The sequence below is a fragment of the Halichoerus grypus genome, chromosome X (assembly GCF_964656455.1).
Source record: "Halichoerus grypus chromosome X, mHalGry1.hap1.1, whole genome shotgun sequence".
Lineage (NCBI taxonomy): Eukaryota > Metazoa > Chordata > Mammalia > Carnivora > Phocidae > Halichoerus > Halichoerus grypus.
The window spans coordinates 13,317,210-13,333,428 of NC_135727.1; the positions used below are offsets into that span (position 1 = coordinate 13,317,210).

The 16,219-nt window shown below is 40.3% G+C and overlaps 1 protein-coding gene across 8 annotated transcripts in view; it reads left to right on the plus strand.

Moving 5' to 3' along the window:
* Nucleotides 1-9,259, plus strand: part of ATP11C (ATPase phospholipid transporting 11C (ATP11C blood group)) — a 174,336-nt gene extending 165,077 nt beyond the window's left edge. For 3 of the 8 annotated variants that reach the window (XM_078064935.1, XM_078064940.1, XM_078064941.1), the window contains 2 exons: nucleotides 3,777-3,881; nucleotides 6,508-9,259. In XM_078064935.1, coding sequence (XP_077921061.1) covers nucleotides 3,777-3,878 — 102 coding nt within the window. In that variant the 3' untranslated portion in view covers nucleotides 3,879-3,881; nucleotides 6,508-9,259. Of the gene's footprint in view, nucleotides 1-3,014; nucleotides 3,106-3,724; nucleotides 3,882-6,507 lie in introns of those variants that run through there. The other 5 variants (XM_078064938.1, XM_078064937.1, XM_078064936.1 and 2 more) reach the window with 4 other exon arrangements.
* Nucleotides 9,260-16,219: the final 6,960 nt, after the last annotated feature.

Sequence of the window (16,219 nt, forward strand, 5' to 3'; positions counted from 1 at the left end):
GGGTGACTTCCTCCTTGGTTTAATATCCCTTGCTAAGGCATTGGCCTCACTTTTAAAGAGAGGCAAAAAATTCTTTTACACTGGGTTAGCCTCATACCTGACAGGCTCCCCACTGGGGTAAAGTGTGTGTCCCTACCTAGAGGTAGAAGATCCCCCTGACTCCAGCCGGTTAGCATCTTGGATCCTTTGTGCACATAGCCAGAAAGACCTGTGGCAACTAGGCTGCCCGTGCTGTCCTCCTATGGGTCTTGGCAGTTGCTTTCAGAAGGGAACTCAGCAGTGGGTAGTGAAAATGTCTCTGGCGTTTGGAAAAGGGTGCTAAGCCTTTTACGTTTAACAATTACAGAAGCAGCCTTCTGTCAGATTCCGTTCAATTCAGCACACGTTGCCTGAGGGTCCACTATAAGGTAGCTACTGTGCTAGGTTTCAGTAACTCAGGGAGGAGTCAGATGTGGCCCCAGCTCACAGGGAGCTCTCACTCAAGTTACAAAGGGGATTTATGCGGAGCTCTTCTGTAAGCAGGTATAAAGCAGGATAGGAGACTCGATGATAGGGCATGTTGTAACACAGCTGAGCTGTTTCAAGTCACTACCTCCTGAAGCCTCCAGTATAAAGGCTGGGATGGCAGCCTCCACCCCAGCTGAGTTCTGTCATGATGTCAGCATTGTAAAGAATTCTGCTTTCTTCGAAAATAGTTTCCCTCGGTCATTTAACTCAGAGGATAGCTTAAGCTACCTATTCCTCAGCTATCTTTTCAGCAAGTGTGGTTAATTTTTGAGTTAAATCCAGTCATTAAGGATCATAAGGCTTTTCTTTAGCTTATAAATTGACAAAGCTACATCACCGTGCTGCTGACAGGCTATGGTGAAACCGCCACTGAGCACTGAACAGTGGAACGGCAAGATAACACTTGAAAGGAAATTTAAAGTTTAGGATATCTGGTATTTCAAAAAGTTGTAGTCTCCTCCTAGCACAATTGTTGGGCTCTCTCATAATCAGTGAAGTAACACCTAAACTTTCTGGCCAAGTAGTAAATACCACTTCCCATTTCCAATGGAGGACTTCTCCTCCAAACTTTGTGGAAGTTTTCCCATGTAAACTACCACTATCAGAAGGGAGGCTTGACCCTGGAACACTGTAATCTAATGGGAATAGACCTAGCCACATGGCCATGCCTAGCATGGGATGTCTGCACAAACAAGAAGAAATACTCCATTCTGGAGGGAGCTCTTTCAGAGTAGAGGACAGGAAAAGGAAGAATGTCAGCTGTCTGAGCAAAATTCCCAGAGAAAGCACTTTGAAAATTTTGGATAATATAACTTACCTTTTAATAACAATGGTGCCAAGGATGATTGCTATTGCGATTCTGACAGTGTCCCATACAACCATGGGTTCTAAGGATAATGGCCCTGTTAACTGGATTAGACAAAAAGTTGGATCCTAACTTGTGGCTGTTGAGATGGACCTTTATGCATTGGCCTCTTTGACATACTGCTCATTGAGCCTGAGCTGGTGTCAAAGCTCTCTAGATGACTGCAAAGGAATGTGGAAATTTCATCCTCTTTTAGCTCATTATCTCGCTTCTTTCTCTCCCCCTCTCCCCCCCCCACCACTTGCTGGCTATATGAGTTTTTGATTGCTTCGGATACTCTTTCCATGCTCTCCACTGCCTTCTGTACTTTCATATTCCCTTTCTTTTTCCTTTATAAAGTAACCTAATCTATTAACCTCTAAAATTTCTGCTTCATAGAAGTACTTTTATCTCTGACGGTTGGATGTAAGGTTTTGAGTGCACCAAAATGTGCTTATAGTTGCAGTCTTAAATAATTAGGCTTGTATATTAAACATGGGGGTGGGGGACTTGGTATCGTGTTAATCTTGTTGCGAGATCTTCACCCACAAAATAGAAGGCAGAACAATTTAAATTTTTTTTCTCAGAAACTATATATTGGTAATTTGCATGTTGCCAACATGTCACCAGCTTTATTTAAGGTAAAATATGAACAGGAAAAAAATACAGTTATGTTAAAACATATATGAATAAGTCAAAGTATTTGCCTTTAAAAGTTTTATTGTTAATTAGACTCTGCTAGATATATGATACTTTAGCTGGTTTCTTTTTTTAACACCTATTTTTGTTAGTCACTCAGTGGATAATATGGGTAATCTTAATTAGCAGAATTGTTAAACTCGTCCCTGTAGTTGACCGCTCATCTTCTGTTTTGCTTGGGCAATGCCAAAACCAAGTCTGTGACTTAGCTTATAATTTCAGGCATGGAATAAGAAGGAAAAACGATAACCTGTTGGGTTTTCTGGTTAAACTCTAAGTTATCAATTTTTACTTTTTCTAGGCATTTTAAAGGAGAAATTCATAGCTCTTTAGCCTACCCTTTTAAAGAGGTCTCTGTAAGAAAAGGGGGAAACCAAAAATATTATGTTAGAATAAAGGAAGTTAAGCATGGGTCCAGCGGTAAATGGAACTGAAGTGTGGTTTCACCAGATGTCTTCCCGTTATGTTAGTTTTGTTAGGCTTTTAACCTGTAAGGGCCCAAGAGCAGTCAGTCCCTTCATATTGTATCTGCGCAATTGGTTAGGACAGAGAGTTCCTTCAAAATTAGATTGCTGATGGACCCCGGACATAGCCCTCTGACCAATGGATTTTGAACAATGTAGGTTAGTGAATTAATGATTAGAAATAAGCCTTAATGAGAAGCATATTTTAAAATTATTTTATTCAAAATAGTCAATCTTCCCATTTACAAAATAATTTTAAACTGTTAAACAGAGAAATAGTAGTTTGCACATATAATAGAGACTATTCCTAACTCTAACTCGACTGTTACTTCAGAGAGTAATGCCTTCAAAACTAATGTCATTTCGACTTCAGATTCTCAAGGTTTCTTTTTAAATGTCTTACATTTCAGAGAATATTTACTTTTTTTTTTTTTTTTTTGGTTTCTGCATTTCTCTTTCTTCTACTGCAATTTTCCACCCTTTGTGCAATTGTGATCAAGGTAACGAAACGCCTCCCTTCCTCAGGAACATCTACTATCTTCATGCTTTCTCAAACTTCCAGCAATCACAGTTTCTCTTGGAGTGAATAAGGTGATTTCCTTTCTTAATGTACCAACTTGCTTGCATTCTCATTTGCTTGACACCATTTTCTGACTCTTTATGAAAAATTACTTCTCATTACTCATTTTTATATCTTCTATTGATACTTAAAGAGTATTTTGTCATTTTCCTTTAATCATTTGTTCACCTTCTCAAATTGTCACACTGGAGAGGAAGTGCTTTTCAAATGTTTGGACTGTAAATCTCTAGTCCCATTGATTCCTGGTCTGCGGTAGAAGCCACGGCTAGTCTGTTCACCAAGACAGGAATGTTTTGCACAAATTCTCTTTGTTCGATACACTCACGCACCAGCACAACTCTCAGAGGTGTTCACCAAAAGGATGGTAAGGTTTACTAATCAAACCATATTGACTCATCTACCACATAACCAACCTACCGGTGTCATTTCAAAAACCCCAGTTTGCCATATACTACTAATATCTGCATACTTCTACCATGAAAACAATTCAGTTCGAGTTGGAGACTTTCTTAGGTCTTTCAATGTATTCATTTAAATGTTATGCATTTGCTGTAGTGTAATCATTTGTACTTTTGGCCAAAAGACTAGTCTATAGGAAATGATTTTTTTCTTCTACGTTTTTATCACCAGGTAGGTTAACCAGTCTTCAAATGCTTTAAGTATCTTTACCTCACTATTACAGAGAAATCTGAGCTGTAAAAGGGCATCTGACTCATTATCCGCCAGACCTTCAGTCAGACCTCTTCTTTTACGAACATTCTCAGATGAATCTAATATATTGTAACAGGTACCTAGTGTTAAACAAGCGGGCTGGCTTTTAAAGAAACAGATTAACAGCATTATAAAGAAAAAAATGAAAATACCACTCTCTAAATTTTCTCTGCTGTTGGTGTGGTGAACTTTATACAGTTCTTTACAAAAAAATATAAAGATGCATTAGTTGGAATATGGGAAAATCTATATTTGAAATTTGTTAAGCCCCCAAACAAAATGTTAGGCATTTTGCAGAACTTGAAGGGCAATAAAAATACAATAAAAATACATTGAATTTGTAAGGGGCAAGTTGTCATGGCAGTATTCGTTAATACTGATTAGGAAATTCCATTTGGATTTTAAAAGATCATTTAGAAAATTGAAAATAAATATTCCAAAATTGCATCTGTATAATACCAAGTCGATTAAGCATTGCATGTTCTTTTGGGAAGTATGTGGAAATAATCCAGTGTGTTTGTACCTCCATGTGCCGTGTCTGTGTGTTTGCAGGTATACACCTAATGTACTCGTAAATGTCTGATCCCCAAAATTAATGAACCAATCTAATCACTTTTTTTGATGTCAAGTTTTATTCAAGCTAAATGTTTCAACTTTCAGAGATAAAGGTAAAATCTTTCCTAGCTATTCAGGGGGATGCTAGCCTAATTATGTAGAATGCTTCAGAATTGTTCTTTCCAAAAATGAGTGAATTCATTTTATAACCTATTGTTTCATTTACCCCCAAAAAATAGTCGGGAAGAATTGATAAGCCATGGGGAGGAGTCCTTGAACTCAGAATGACTCCTCTGTGTGTATTTTGTTTCCCACTGCTGGGGCCTCTGTCATCCCAGACCTTGAGAGGCCCTTTATCCACCCGTAGGAATTCAGAGTAATTCGTGAATGAAGTTTACAAGCTTACCAGCTTGGAAAAAACTCAGTACAGCTTAGGGCAGGGCCGTCTTTCATGCACACATAAAAATTAGTGATCATCTGGAATGAAATTGCAGTTCAGTTCTCTTTAGAGCTAACAAGTGTGAGTCTTCCTCATAGGTCCATGTTTTTGTCAGCTGTCAACCCCCCCTCCCCGCCCCCGAGCAAAGAATAAAAATTAAGCTAATGGCATGAATACTTTGGTTCTTCTATCTCCTATGCCTTATCACAGTCTGCATCCACGGTATTCTTTGGGAAGCAGACTCATTTTGCCCCAGTCAGCATCTTTTTCCCCATATTGAGTGACTCACCTGCTTATATCTTCCCTCAGTAATGATCTGCTTCCTGGTAGCCTTCAAAGTCTTTGACCCTTTTGTCCCGGATGGCCTTGTCCTAAGCTGTATGGTGCATTTTAGCTATACTGTTGCCAGCTAATTCTGTATCCCCCTGGATTGCTTTCTTTAGCTTGGTCTGTGGTTTGGGAGACTAGGCTGGGTAGCAGACACTGCTTCTGCTTTTGGCCTCTCCAGGGCCTAAAATCCTACAGTGACAAAGGATGAGGAACATAGAATTGAGGAAGTTTCATTTTTTAAACAATTGTTTTAACGTGGTTCTTTCTTCCATGAATATCTTTTCGTGTAGCCTTATTTTTCCTCCGAGGAAAATACTTGGCAAGGAGTTTAGCCACCGAGTTTGTCCCTTGATGAGAGAACTGTGTGACTCCTTTTGTAAGTTCTCAATGTGAACAGCAACCTTATTTTGGTTAGGCTTAGTCACCATGACCCTGCTACCTGAAGGACTCTTAGGAAAATAGGGAACATGAAAGAAGTGGAACGTATTCTAGAGGACTTCTAGTCCAGTCATGGCAAGGAAGGTGCACCAAAATGGGAAGAAAATAGCATACCCCTTAAGGCCCTCCACTACTCCTGTTTTAAAAGATTGGATTTTAGAGTGTAGAATGAAAGGCTCCCTCCCGACACCAAAGAGTTCCACTTCTCAACATACCTGATTTATACTCTTGTGATCAGGTGGCCTACCACGCCCTATCCCTGTAATAGCATTTGATAATGTTCAGAGGACAGAGAAGAATCTACAGATTTCGGGACGTTTTGGTGGTCGCTTTTCTAAAAAGATGATAAGACAAACAGAAGCATCTGTTGACTCATAGATACGTGATCTACCAAAAAGAAAATGAACTTCAGTGTTATATGGGGAAGAAACATGTTGCTTTCAGTAAACGAAAAATACTTTTACAACAGCCTTTCAAAACTGAGTATGTCTTTAGACTTCCTCTGTCAAAATTTACACATCCTTAAAAAAAAAAAAAAAAAAACCAGTAATCAATTCATTCATTCAACGTGTCCCGAGTACCTGCTAGGTGCCAGACACTAGGCTAGGTGCTGGAGATAGGAGGATCAAATGTCCCTGTTTTCAAGGAGCTCATGGACTAGAGTCCTTATGGGAACAGTGACAGGAGAGCCCTGGAGCATTCCAAAAGCAAAAAGCAAGTCTGAATCTATTCAGCTAACAAATGAAGAAAGGATTAAAAACTGGTTATTGTGTCACTTTTTTTTTTCCCTGCATGTGAATAAAACTTGGCACTTTTAAGATCGTTCCTTTACTCTCATAACAAAATTTACTACTTGATTTATTTTTGAAAATGCTAAACAGATGGCTTCACATTATTGTTAAAATAAACCTTTTAACTCTGTATATTTTAAATTTTTCAGAATCCGAATCTTGAACTGCCTATGTTATTGTCCTACAAGCATATTGACAATGGTTACAGCTAAAAAAGAAAGCAGGAAGAAACAACTACAAAAAGTTATCATCTCAGGATACTCAATATGCAACAAATTAAACCACTCTCTTATGTCTAGGGTTCAGAATCAATGTCCATTAAAATACCAAATGACTCTCGCAAGCATTTGCAGTTATTGTTAAGTAGCCGTTATGGCCAAAGCTCTAAGTTATGAATCATGTGAAAGTTGAAAGCACGAATAATTAGAATTTCTGGCTTTAGATAGAATAATATAACTACCCAATGGGTGCTCCTTTAACCCATGAACTCTGTGAATGGATCTAAATATAATAGTATAAAGTAGAAGTCATACAATGGGAATGAATAGACTTTGCTAATCTTACTTTTTTTGCCTGGCAGAAGAAATAGGCTGTTTGGATCACATTTCTTGTTCCTGCTGAATGATCATCTTAAATTATTTTTTTTTCAAATATATGAAAGGAATACTTGAACATACAAGAAGACTAAATGGTTAATCCTTTCTGTTCATCCACATGCTAATTTTGTCTTCATAGAATATCCTTGCCCAAAAAATACCTTGAACCCTTATGTGGAAAGAATGTTCATCCTGGATATTTTTGTGAGAATCAAAAAAATGGCTCATTTTATTTTTGTTCTTCTGAATTAAATCCCACTTGATGGGTGTGTGGCTACTGGATTTGAAAATAAAAACATTTCCAATCGCTTAGTAAGTAGCCCGTCAAGAGAGTGAAGATAAAACAGATTTTTTCCAATATTAGTTTTACTGGGATCTGAGGTGAGATAGGCAAAACCATAGTTACATAAAAAATAAAGCCATCTGAACATCAATCTTCTATAATTTTTTGTGGAGAGGGAAAAAATAGCTTATAACTGTTAATGGTTATTTTTTGAAGGAGGCTGTCTTTGTGCATACATGCAGCACTTTTTTTTTTTAACTTGCCAATTTGGGAAAGAGGGATCCATCCCAAGACGGTGGTGATTCAGCCTGCAGAGCTGTGACTCTGAACATGAAAGTTTTCTCTCTTAGCAAACATGGTTGGGTGATGGTCTAACTTTAAACCATGAGATTCACCTTGGTAAAGTCCTCAACTTACTGGACTAGAAGGAGGCTTTAGTCTCCTAATGAGTTCACTTAAAACATAAACATAAATGTGAAATGTTTTTATTAAATGTTAAACACACTTTTTTTTGGATGTAAATGGCTACATTTGACTACTAGATTGAAATGGGCTCTTAAAAAGTGTTTTCAGGGGCGCATGGCTGGCTCAGTCAGTGAAGCATGCGTCTCTTGGATCTTGGGGTCATGAGTTCGAGCCCCACAGTGGGCACAGAGATTACTTTTAAAAAAAAAAAAAGTGTTTTCATACCGGTTTCCATTTTTGGTTGTCTTTCTGGCATGCCTGTACTATTATTAGTGTTTATATCATACCTTGATTTAGAAAAGTATTGAATTCAATCTGTACCAGTGTATTTATATGGTCCACATGGCACATTTGATTCTTCCATATATATTTTGTGTTAATGTTCAGGTGTAATTTTTCTTAAATTCTAGGAAGGACATAATTTCAGATATCAGAAACCTATCCATCATTATGCCCCTTTTTCATTATTTCATTTGTTCTCATCTATCAGTATTATTTTTGAGTATTTTGTTAGATGTCATTCACAGCTTACCCAAGTGTGCTGTGTTCTGGTCGCCTGTATTTGAGGTAATCTACTGAAAACAAAGTCTGTGTATTCTTTGCCTATTCCAAAGAGCTAAAAAAAAAAAAAAATCAGACCCAGGAAAGCTTTTGATGTTTTTTGTTGTTCTTGTTCGTGGTATAGTCGTTCCTGTGTTGTTATTGTTGTTTCACATAAGTACTATAGGGACTGTGAATACAAATGAGAGATCCACAATATAGAGAGAGGCTCGTTGAGCGCAAACCATTGGAGATTGCCATAATCAGAACATCCAGGGCAGTGGAAATGTAACTGGTGGCATGTAAAATTCCTCGCAGCCAGGAAGAAAGGTGACTAAGGGGGATTTAAAGTCCTGTCTCAGCTACACGTTACACTGTAGCTCAAATTCACAATGGTGAAAATCATGGCCTAGATCCTTGAGAGGGACCTGACTTTCCTTTTTGAAAGATATTTTATTAATGAGCTAAAAAATGGCTAGCATGGGTTAGCAGATGTAATCACTCAAAGTAAGCCTTCCCACAGTATTCCTAGCACTACAACCTAACCACCTTATTTTGTGACAGAGAATGGGGAAAAATGTAATAATGGGATCACGTATCCATCATTTGAACAACTTTGAACTCTCAAGATGTCCTTGTAATTTTCACAACTGTTGTCCATTGTTTGAAGGTGTAACCTACTAAATGTAAAACATAGATTCCGTATCTACAACATCTACACCAGCAACAGTATAAATGTAGGCCTAAATTTGCAAAATTCATAATAATTTAGTGATGGAATTTTTTAATAACATGCAGTATATAAATGTGCAGATTTTATGCAAGTGTTAACAAAATCATTTTTCAGCTTGCAAAATGGGACTGCAAAATTACATTTTTCACTTAAGCAATTTTTTACATCTATGTCGTTGCTTTCTATAATGACTGTGAATGCCATCTTTTATGAATGCAATTTGCCTTTTTCATTACAGAAATTTTTGTTTGATGTATCAATAAACTTTGGTATGATATGATTGATATTTTAGCCTCTTTTTTTTGGAAAGGTCTCAGTTTGACATAAAAATACGGAAGCAATATGGTGATGGGGAATAGTTTTTTAATTTTCTCTTTGCCTGTTTCTGTATGCGTTCAACTGGCATTTTAGGGCAATACCTAATTTGGGGAGGTTACAGTTTTTGTGGGAGTTTTGATAGAGAAAAGTGCAGCCAAATCAGTAAATACATATTGAAAATCTAGTGTATGCTTGGCAGTGTGCTTTCTGCTGCCCACACATTGGAGGTAGTGTGATATATGGTCTGTGTCTCCATCTCATTGAAATCATTTGATTCTTAAGTATCCAAACATGCAGCGATTCTACAGTCGCTTGAAATTTGGTCCAAAGGTGCGCATGCATGCGCATGCGTAAAAAACTAAAGTTTCTCCACCATGGCTGGTTGCATTTCATTTTTACACTTAAGTCTCCATGTTTGTGTAGCCTTCTGATCATGTTAAGTCTTTGACCTACATTTAGTGAATTTCCTTTTTATTTTTTAATTAAGTTTTTTATTTTAATTCCAGCATAGTTAATATACAGTGTTATATTAGTTTCAGGTGTCTCCTTTTTATTTTTTGGTAAGTGGGAAATGTGCTGTATTTGGAGGTGAGACGTGAGTTAAAGGTTTCAGCGTTGTCACTTCGAGCTATTTTCCTCTCGGTCCTCTTCTTGCCTGTAAAATGGTGTCTTGGGGGTCGGGGTGGTCAAACGAGGTAAAGGGATCAAAACTGCTTTGTAAAATATCATTTGTTGTTCACATGAAATCATTGCTATTTTTATATTAAGGGATGTTTTATTGCTTTGATCTTTTTAACGAGTAGTTGTCATTTACCAAATTTTTAGAGATGTAACTATGGTAGATTCTTTCTACCTTCTTGGAATTAGTCTGTGCAAGCTTCCTTCCCTTCCCCCATCCAGCTTTGCGGGGAGCTGCCTCACTGCTGAGTCTACCCAGGATTGGCCAGTCAAGTAAGTATTGTGAGGGTCTGAGTGGTTTGGCCCCTTCAACAAGAAGCACATGCAAAGGTTAGGGGCTGAGGTTATCACTATGGTTATTCAGTGGATGTGTCCATGGCTGATGTGCTGGACGCATACTAATGAAGCTTGAAGGCCTGAGTTCTGGAAATAGTCAGAAAAACGGGCTAATTATTTCACAACTTTGTGAAATTAATTTGACACATTTTCCCAGCAACTTTTGGGCAAGGAAACACGGGCTCGGTTCCTAATATGTGGACCTGTTATGCTGAAGAAATACTGCTTGGGGCTCAAGCAAGTCCTCATCTTCTGAGCCTCAAGAGCAGGTGCTAGGAGCCGGCCTCTGGCTGAAACGGACAGTGCACTTGTTGGTGGACCAGAGGATCTTTGGCCCTGGCTCTTTGCTTGTTGGATGTTCGTGGTTAAAATGCTCGCTACTGCTTTGGTCTCTTCGTCAATTTGCCAGGATGTACCTCCTTCCAGTAAAGCCACTAAAATCACAACTACCTCCGGTTAACACTTAAACAGCACTTACTGTGTGCCAGGTGCTGTTCTAATGACGTACAACGGATATTCGTGCCTCTCATAATTCAAACAGTCCTATGAAGTAGGTACTCATGTTCCTCCATTTGACAGATAAAGAAACTGAGTCACAAACCAAGGTCACACCGTCTGGTAGAGCCAGGTTTTTTTCGTTTTGTTTTCAACACAAATGTATAATAATTCTGGAAATCCTAAAATCGGGGTGTTTTACCTGGAAGCTCTGGAGGAGAGCTGCTCCCTTGCCTTTTCCAGCTTTCAGAAGGTTTTGTGATGGGGCGCCTGGGTGGCTCAGTCGGTTGAGCGTCTGCCTTCGGCTTGGGTCATGATCTTGGGGTCCTGGGATCGAGCCCCGCATTGGCAGGGAGCCTGCTTCTCCCTCTCTACCCCTCCTACCTGCCCCCCACCCCCCGCCCCAGCTTGTGTTCTCTTTCTCAAATAAAATCTTGAAGAAAAAAAAAATGTGATTACTTGTCTCATGATCCCTTCCTGGTCCATCTTCAAATCTCTCTGCTCCCACTGTCACATCTCTTGAATCGGACCCTCCTGCATTCCCTCTGTGATTACATCGGATCCGTGTGGATAATCCAGGATAATCTCTCCATCTCGAGATCTTTAAGTCACATCTGCAATGTCCCTTTTTCCGTGGTAAGGTGATACACTGACAGGTTCCAGGAATTAGGAAGGACATGGACATCTTTGGAGGGCTGTTACTCAGCATACCACACCATCTCAGCTGGGGACCGAAAGGTCTTTCAGGTCATGGAACTTTAATTACTGACATTAGGAAAGTTCCAGGCAAGCCTGGAAGGTTGGTTGCCCTTAGCAAGGGGCCCTTGTTCCAGGAAGATACTTCTACGGACTCGTGGGGGAAGTGGAGAGAAAAGATGGGTACACATAAGAGAGCTGTAAAGAAAACAGTGTTTTTCCAATAATAGTACTTAGGAGAAAAGCAACCTTTAACCTTTAAGCAGTCCCACCCTGCACTACCTGGTAGAGCCAGATTTTTTTTTAATTTATTTACTTTAGAGCGTGCACGAGTGCACACACGAGTGGCAGGAGGAGCCAGGGAAAGAATCTCAAGCAGACTACGTGCTGAAAGCAGAGCCCAGTGTGGGGTTCAATCCCACAACCCTGAGAGCATGACCTGAGCTGAAATCAAGAGTCGGTTGCTTAACCGACTGAGCCACCCAGGAGCCCCAGATTTTTTTTTCAGGAATCTACACCCAACATGGGTCTCAAACTCACTACATGCTGCACCAACTGAGCCAGCCAGGCATCCCTCTCAAAGCCAGATTTTGAACCAAGGTATTCTGACTAGAGTCCATACACTTAACCAGGACACTATTTCCATCATTATACCACCCCTGATGGCATGAATAAACAAGCCATCACAATATTAATGCTAATTATTAATATTAACCATAAGAAAGCGTGATAGACCAAAACTGAGGGATAATTCTACACAATGACCAGTAATCTTCAAAATTATAAAGATCATGGGGGCTCCTGGCTGGCTCAGGTGGTAGAGCATGCAACTTGATCTTGGTGTTATATGAGTTCAAGCCCCACATTGGGTGTAGAGCTGACTTAAAAAAAACAAAAATAGTAAACATGAGCAGATTTTAAAAACAATTTAATGGGGCACCTGGGTGGCTCAGCCAAGTGTCTGACTTCGGCTCAGTTCATGATTTCAGGGTCCTGGGATTGAGCTCCGCACCGGGCTCTGCTTAATTGGGGGGGGGGGTCTGCTTAGGATTCTCCCTCTCTCCAATAAATCTTTAAAATTTAAAAGAAAAAAATTACAAAGATTGGGGCACCTAGCTGGCTCACTTGGTAGGACGTGCGACTCTCGATTTCAGGGTCATGAGTTCAAGCCCCATGTGTTTTTTGGGTTTTTTGTTTTTTAAGATTTATTTATTTTACAAAGACACAGTGAGAGAGGGAACACAAGCAGGGGGAGTGGGAGAGGGAGAAGCAGGCTTCCTGCTGATCAGGGAGCCCTATGTGGGGCTCGATCCCAGGACCCTGGGACCATGACCTGAGCCGAAGGCAGAAGCTTAACAACTGAGCCACCCAGGCGCCCCTCAAGCCCCATGTGGGTCATGGAGCCTACTTTAAAAAAATGTATAAAGATGATGAAAGACCAAGACTAAGGAATACCCAGATAAAGGAAATGAAGATGACGTAAATAAGTGCTGCATGTTGTCCTCAGTTCAATCCTGGACCAGAAATTGGACATGAGTAGGGTAATTGGTGAGTTTACCTAAGGTATATAGGCTATATACTATCATAGGTTATATCAATGTTAAATGATTTTTTGAAATTGTGACTTATATTTTGTGGAATCTGAATAGAGAGTATATGGGGAATTTTTTGTACTATTTTGCAACTTAGCCTGAAATTATTTCTAAGTTATAATTTGAAAAATAGAACACAATAAAGCAGGGGCACCTGGCTGGCTCAGTTAATAAAATACGCAGCTCTTGATAATGGGATTGTGAGTTTAAATCCCACCCCACGTTGGGTGTAGAGCTTTAAAAAAAAAAAAAAAGAAAACACAAAGCATAAAAATACTAATGGGAGAGGACATTAGATTGAGCTGACTGTAGAATACTAAAATAAATTGTTAGCTATTATCTGCATAACAATTCATGGAATGCTTTTACGTACCTCATTTAATCTCCACAACAGCTCTATGTGGAGATCATTAAACTCCAGATTCTTACAGATAAACTGAGGCTCAGGGGCGCCTGGGTGGCTCAGTTGGTTAAGCATCTGCCTTAGGCTCAGGTCATGATCCCAGGGTCCTGGGAACGAGACCCTCGTTGGGCTCCCTGCTCAAGGAGGAGTCTGCTTCTCCCTCTGCCCCAACCCCCAACTCGTGTGCTTGCTCTGCTCTCACGTGCTCTCTCTCTCAAATAAATAAATAATCTTTTTTTTTAACAATTCTTTTTTTTTTTTTTAAGATTTTTTATTTATTTATTTGAGAGAGAGAGAGAATGAGAGAGCAAGCACATGAGAGGGGGGAGGGTCAGAGGGAGAAGCAGACTCCCTGCCGAGCAGGGAGCCCGATGCGGGACTCGATCCAGGGACTCCAGGATCATGACCTGAGCCGAAGGCAGTCGCTTAACCAACTGAGCCACCCAGGCGCCCAATAAATAATCTTTAAAAAAAAAAATCACTGAGGCTCAGTCGAGCTAATTATCTTGCCCTGGCCCCTCAAGACAGAACCCAGGTCTGAACCAATGTGTTTCTTGCTACACCACACTGTGCAGTTTGTGCAGAACCCCAAAAGCATGTCCTGCAGAGTCTAGAATGATCAAAAAGCAAATCTTTCTGTAATCATTTTCCTGTGGGCCAGATGCCATTGTACCCCAAATGAAACCATGAACAGGGCTCATGCCAGTGCTCTTAGTCTTGAAGTGGGTAGCCTCAAACTACCCCAGGTCCTGGCGCGTCTGGCTGGCTCAGTAGGTGGAACAGTGTGGCTCTTGATCTCAGAGTTGTGAGTTTGAGCCCCACGTTTAAGATTACTTAAGAATCCTTAAAAAAAAAAAAAAAAAAAAAGAAAGAAAGACAGAAAATGCCCCAGGCCTGGGTTTTCCCTTTCATCAAAGTTGATGGTGTTGAACTGGGTTTCCCTCCAGTACTACTGAATCAGGTGTTTCCCAAGGTACGTTTTATCCTCCTACCCTTGTTGCCTGCCATCTGAGTGAGAATACAAGCATGCTCCTACAATTTTAATAATGAGGCATCAAGTTAGCCGCCTACACCTGGTATCTAAAGTATGTGCATCACTGGGGCGCCAAGTGGCTCAGTCAGTTAAGCGACCAGCTCGTGATTGCAGCTCAGGTCCTGACCTCAGGGTCGTGAGATCGAGCCCCGAGTCAGGCTCCCCACTCACTGGGGAGCCTGCTCAAGATTCTCCCTCTCCCCACTTGCGCACTCTCTCTCAATAAATCTTTTAAATAAAAAAAGTAAAGTATGTACATCACTTAAACAAGAACATGGGAATATGGCCAGCATTATTGATCTGAAATGATTCCACCCACACCTATCAAAATCCTGGCTGAGATTATTATTATTCGGCATTTTCCAAACTGGGTTGTATGAAACATTAGAGTCCTGGGAAATGTTATTAGGTATTCCTTGAAAAAGTGGGTTCCCTGGCTAAAGTCTATGAAAGATCTAATATTAAACCCGTATGACTTTGTTGAAACCCACTGTGTTCCAAACCAAGGATCACTTTTTGCATAGACCATCTAACAAATCACTGGACACCAGTTTTTCATGGAACACCTTTAAGAAATAAAGCAGCAGCTAGGTTCTTTACCCTGGTTACTGTGACTCACACTCCTCCCCACTCACTCGATGGAGTTGATCTTCATGATCTGAAGACAGTTTTCAAGCCAAAAGCAACAGCCAAGGTCCAAACTGGAAAACAGACCATTACATGTATTTAAAATAAATGGGGGCGCCTGGGTGGCTCAGTCATTTAAGCACCTGCCTTCGGCTCCGGTCATGATCCCAGGGTCCTGAGATCGAGCCCCGCATCAGGCTCCTTGCTCCTCAGGGAGCCTGCTTCTCTCTCTTCCTCTGCCTGCCACTCCCCCTGCTTGTACTCATTCTCTCTCTGTCAAATAAATAAATAAAATATTTTTAAAAATAAAAGGAACATAATACAGGGAATTGATTACATACACGTTGGCTGAGCTAAAAAGCCAACTGGGGCTCTATGCAAAGCAACCCAGAGATTAGAGTAGGAGGCCAGAACCACTCTTAGGCTTGAGGGGACAGAGAGGAGGTGAAGATCCTGCAGCCTCTGGCCTGGTCTTTTGGCAGAAATGGGAATCATGGTGGGCCTGTCTGGAGCAGCTGGGACCACAGCAGAGTTTCAGCCGCTGTTAGAGCTGCAGCCTGAGGTAGAGACACTGGGCTCCCACCTGCCCCCAAGCCTCCAGCTAGCGCTTCCTGTTGGCTGGACCCAGCCGGAAGCCAGCTAACATGGGAGCCTGGGAAACAGCTTGAGGGGGTCATTCCCTATCTCTACAGGACAGAGCAGAGCAGGGAAGAGTGAGGACTGCCTCTGAGAGAAAGCAGGCTCAGAACTAGCGCATCAAGGATTTAAGGAGCCAGGTTCAAATTTCATATAATTAAATGTATATAAACATAAAAGATAAAACTTTAAGGAGCTAGATTTTAGCCACTTGATAAATGTCACCTCTTGTGTTTCCCATATGAAGAAAATAAATGTGGAGAAACTATTCTGAACTCACTCCTATAATATATTTAATGTGATAGAGATAATGTTTTATGGATGCACAGATTAATGGAAGTAAAAGGCCCTTGTATAATACAGCCTTCTCAATTAGTAACAACAGAGACACTTGGGCATTTAAAAAATGAGCTTAAAAACTAGAGCTAAA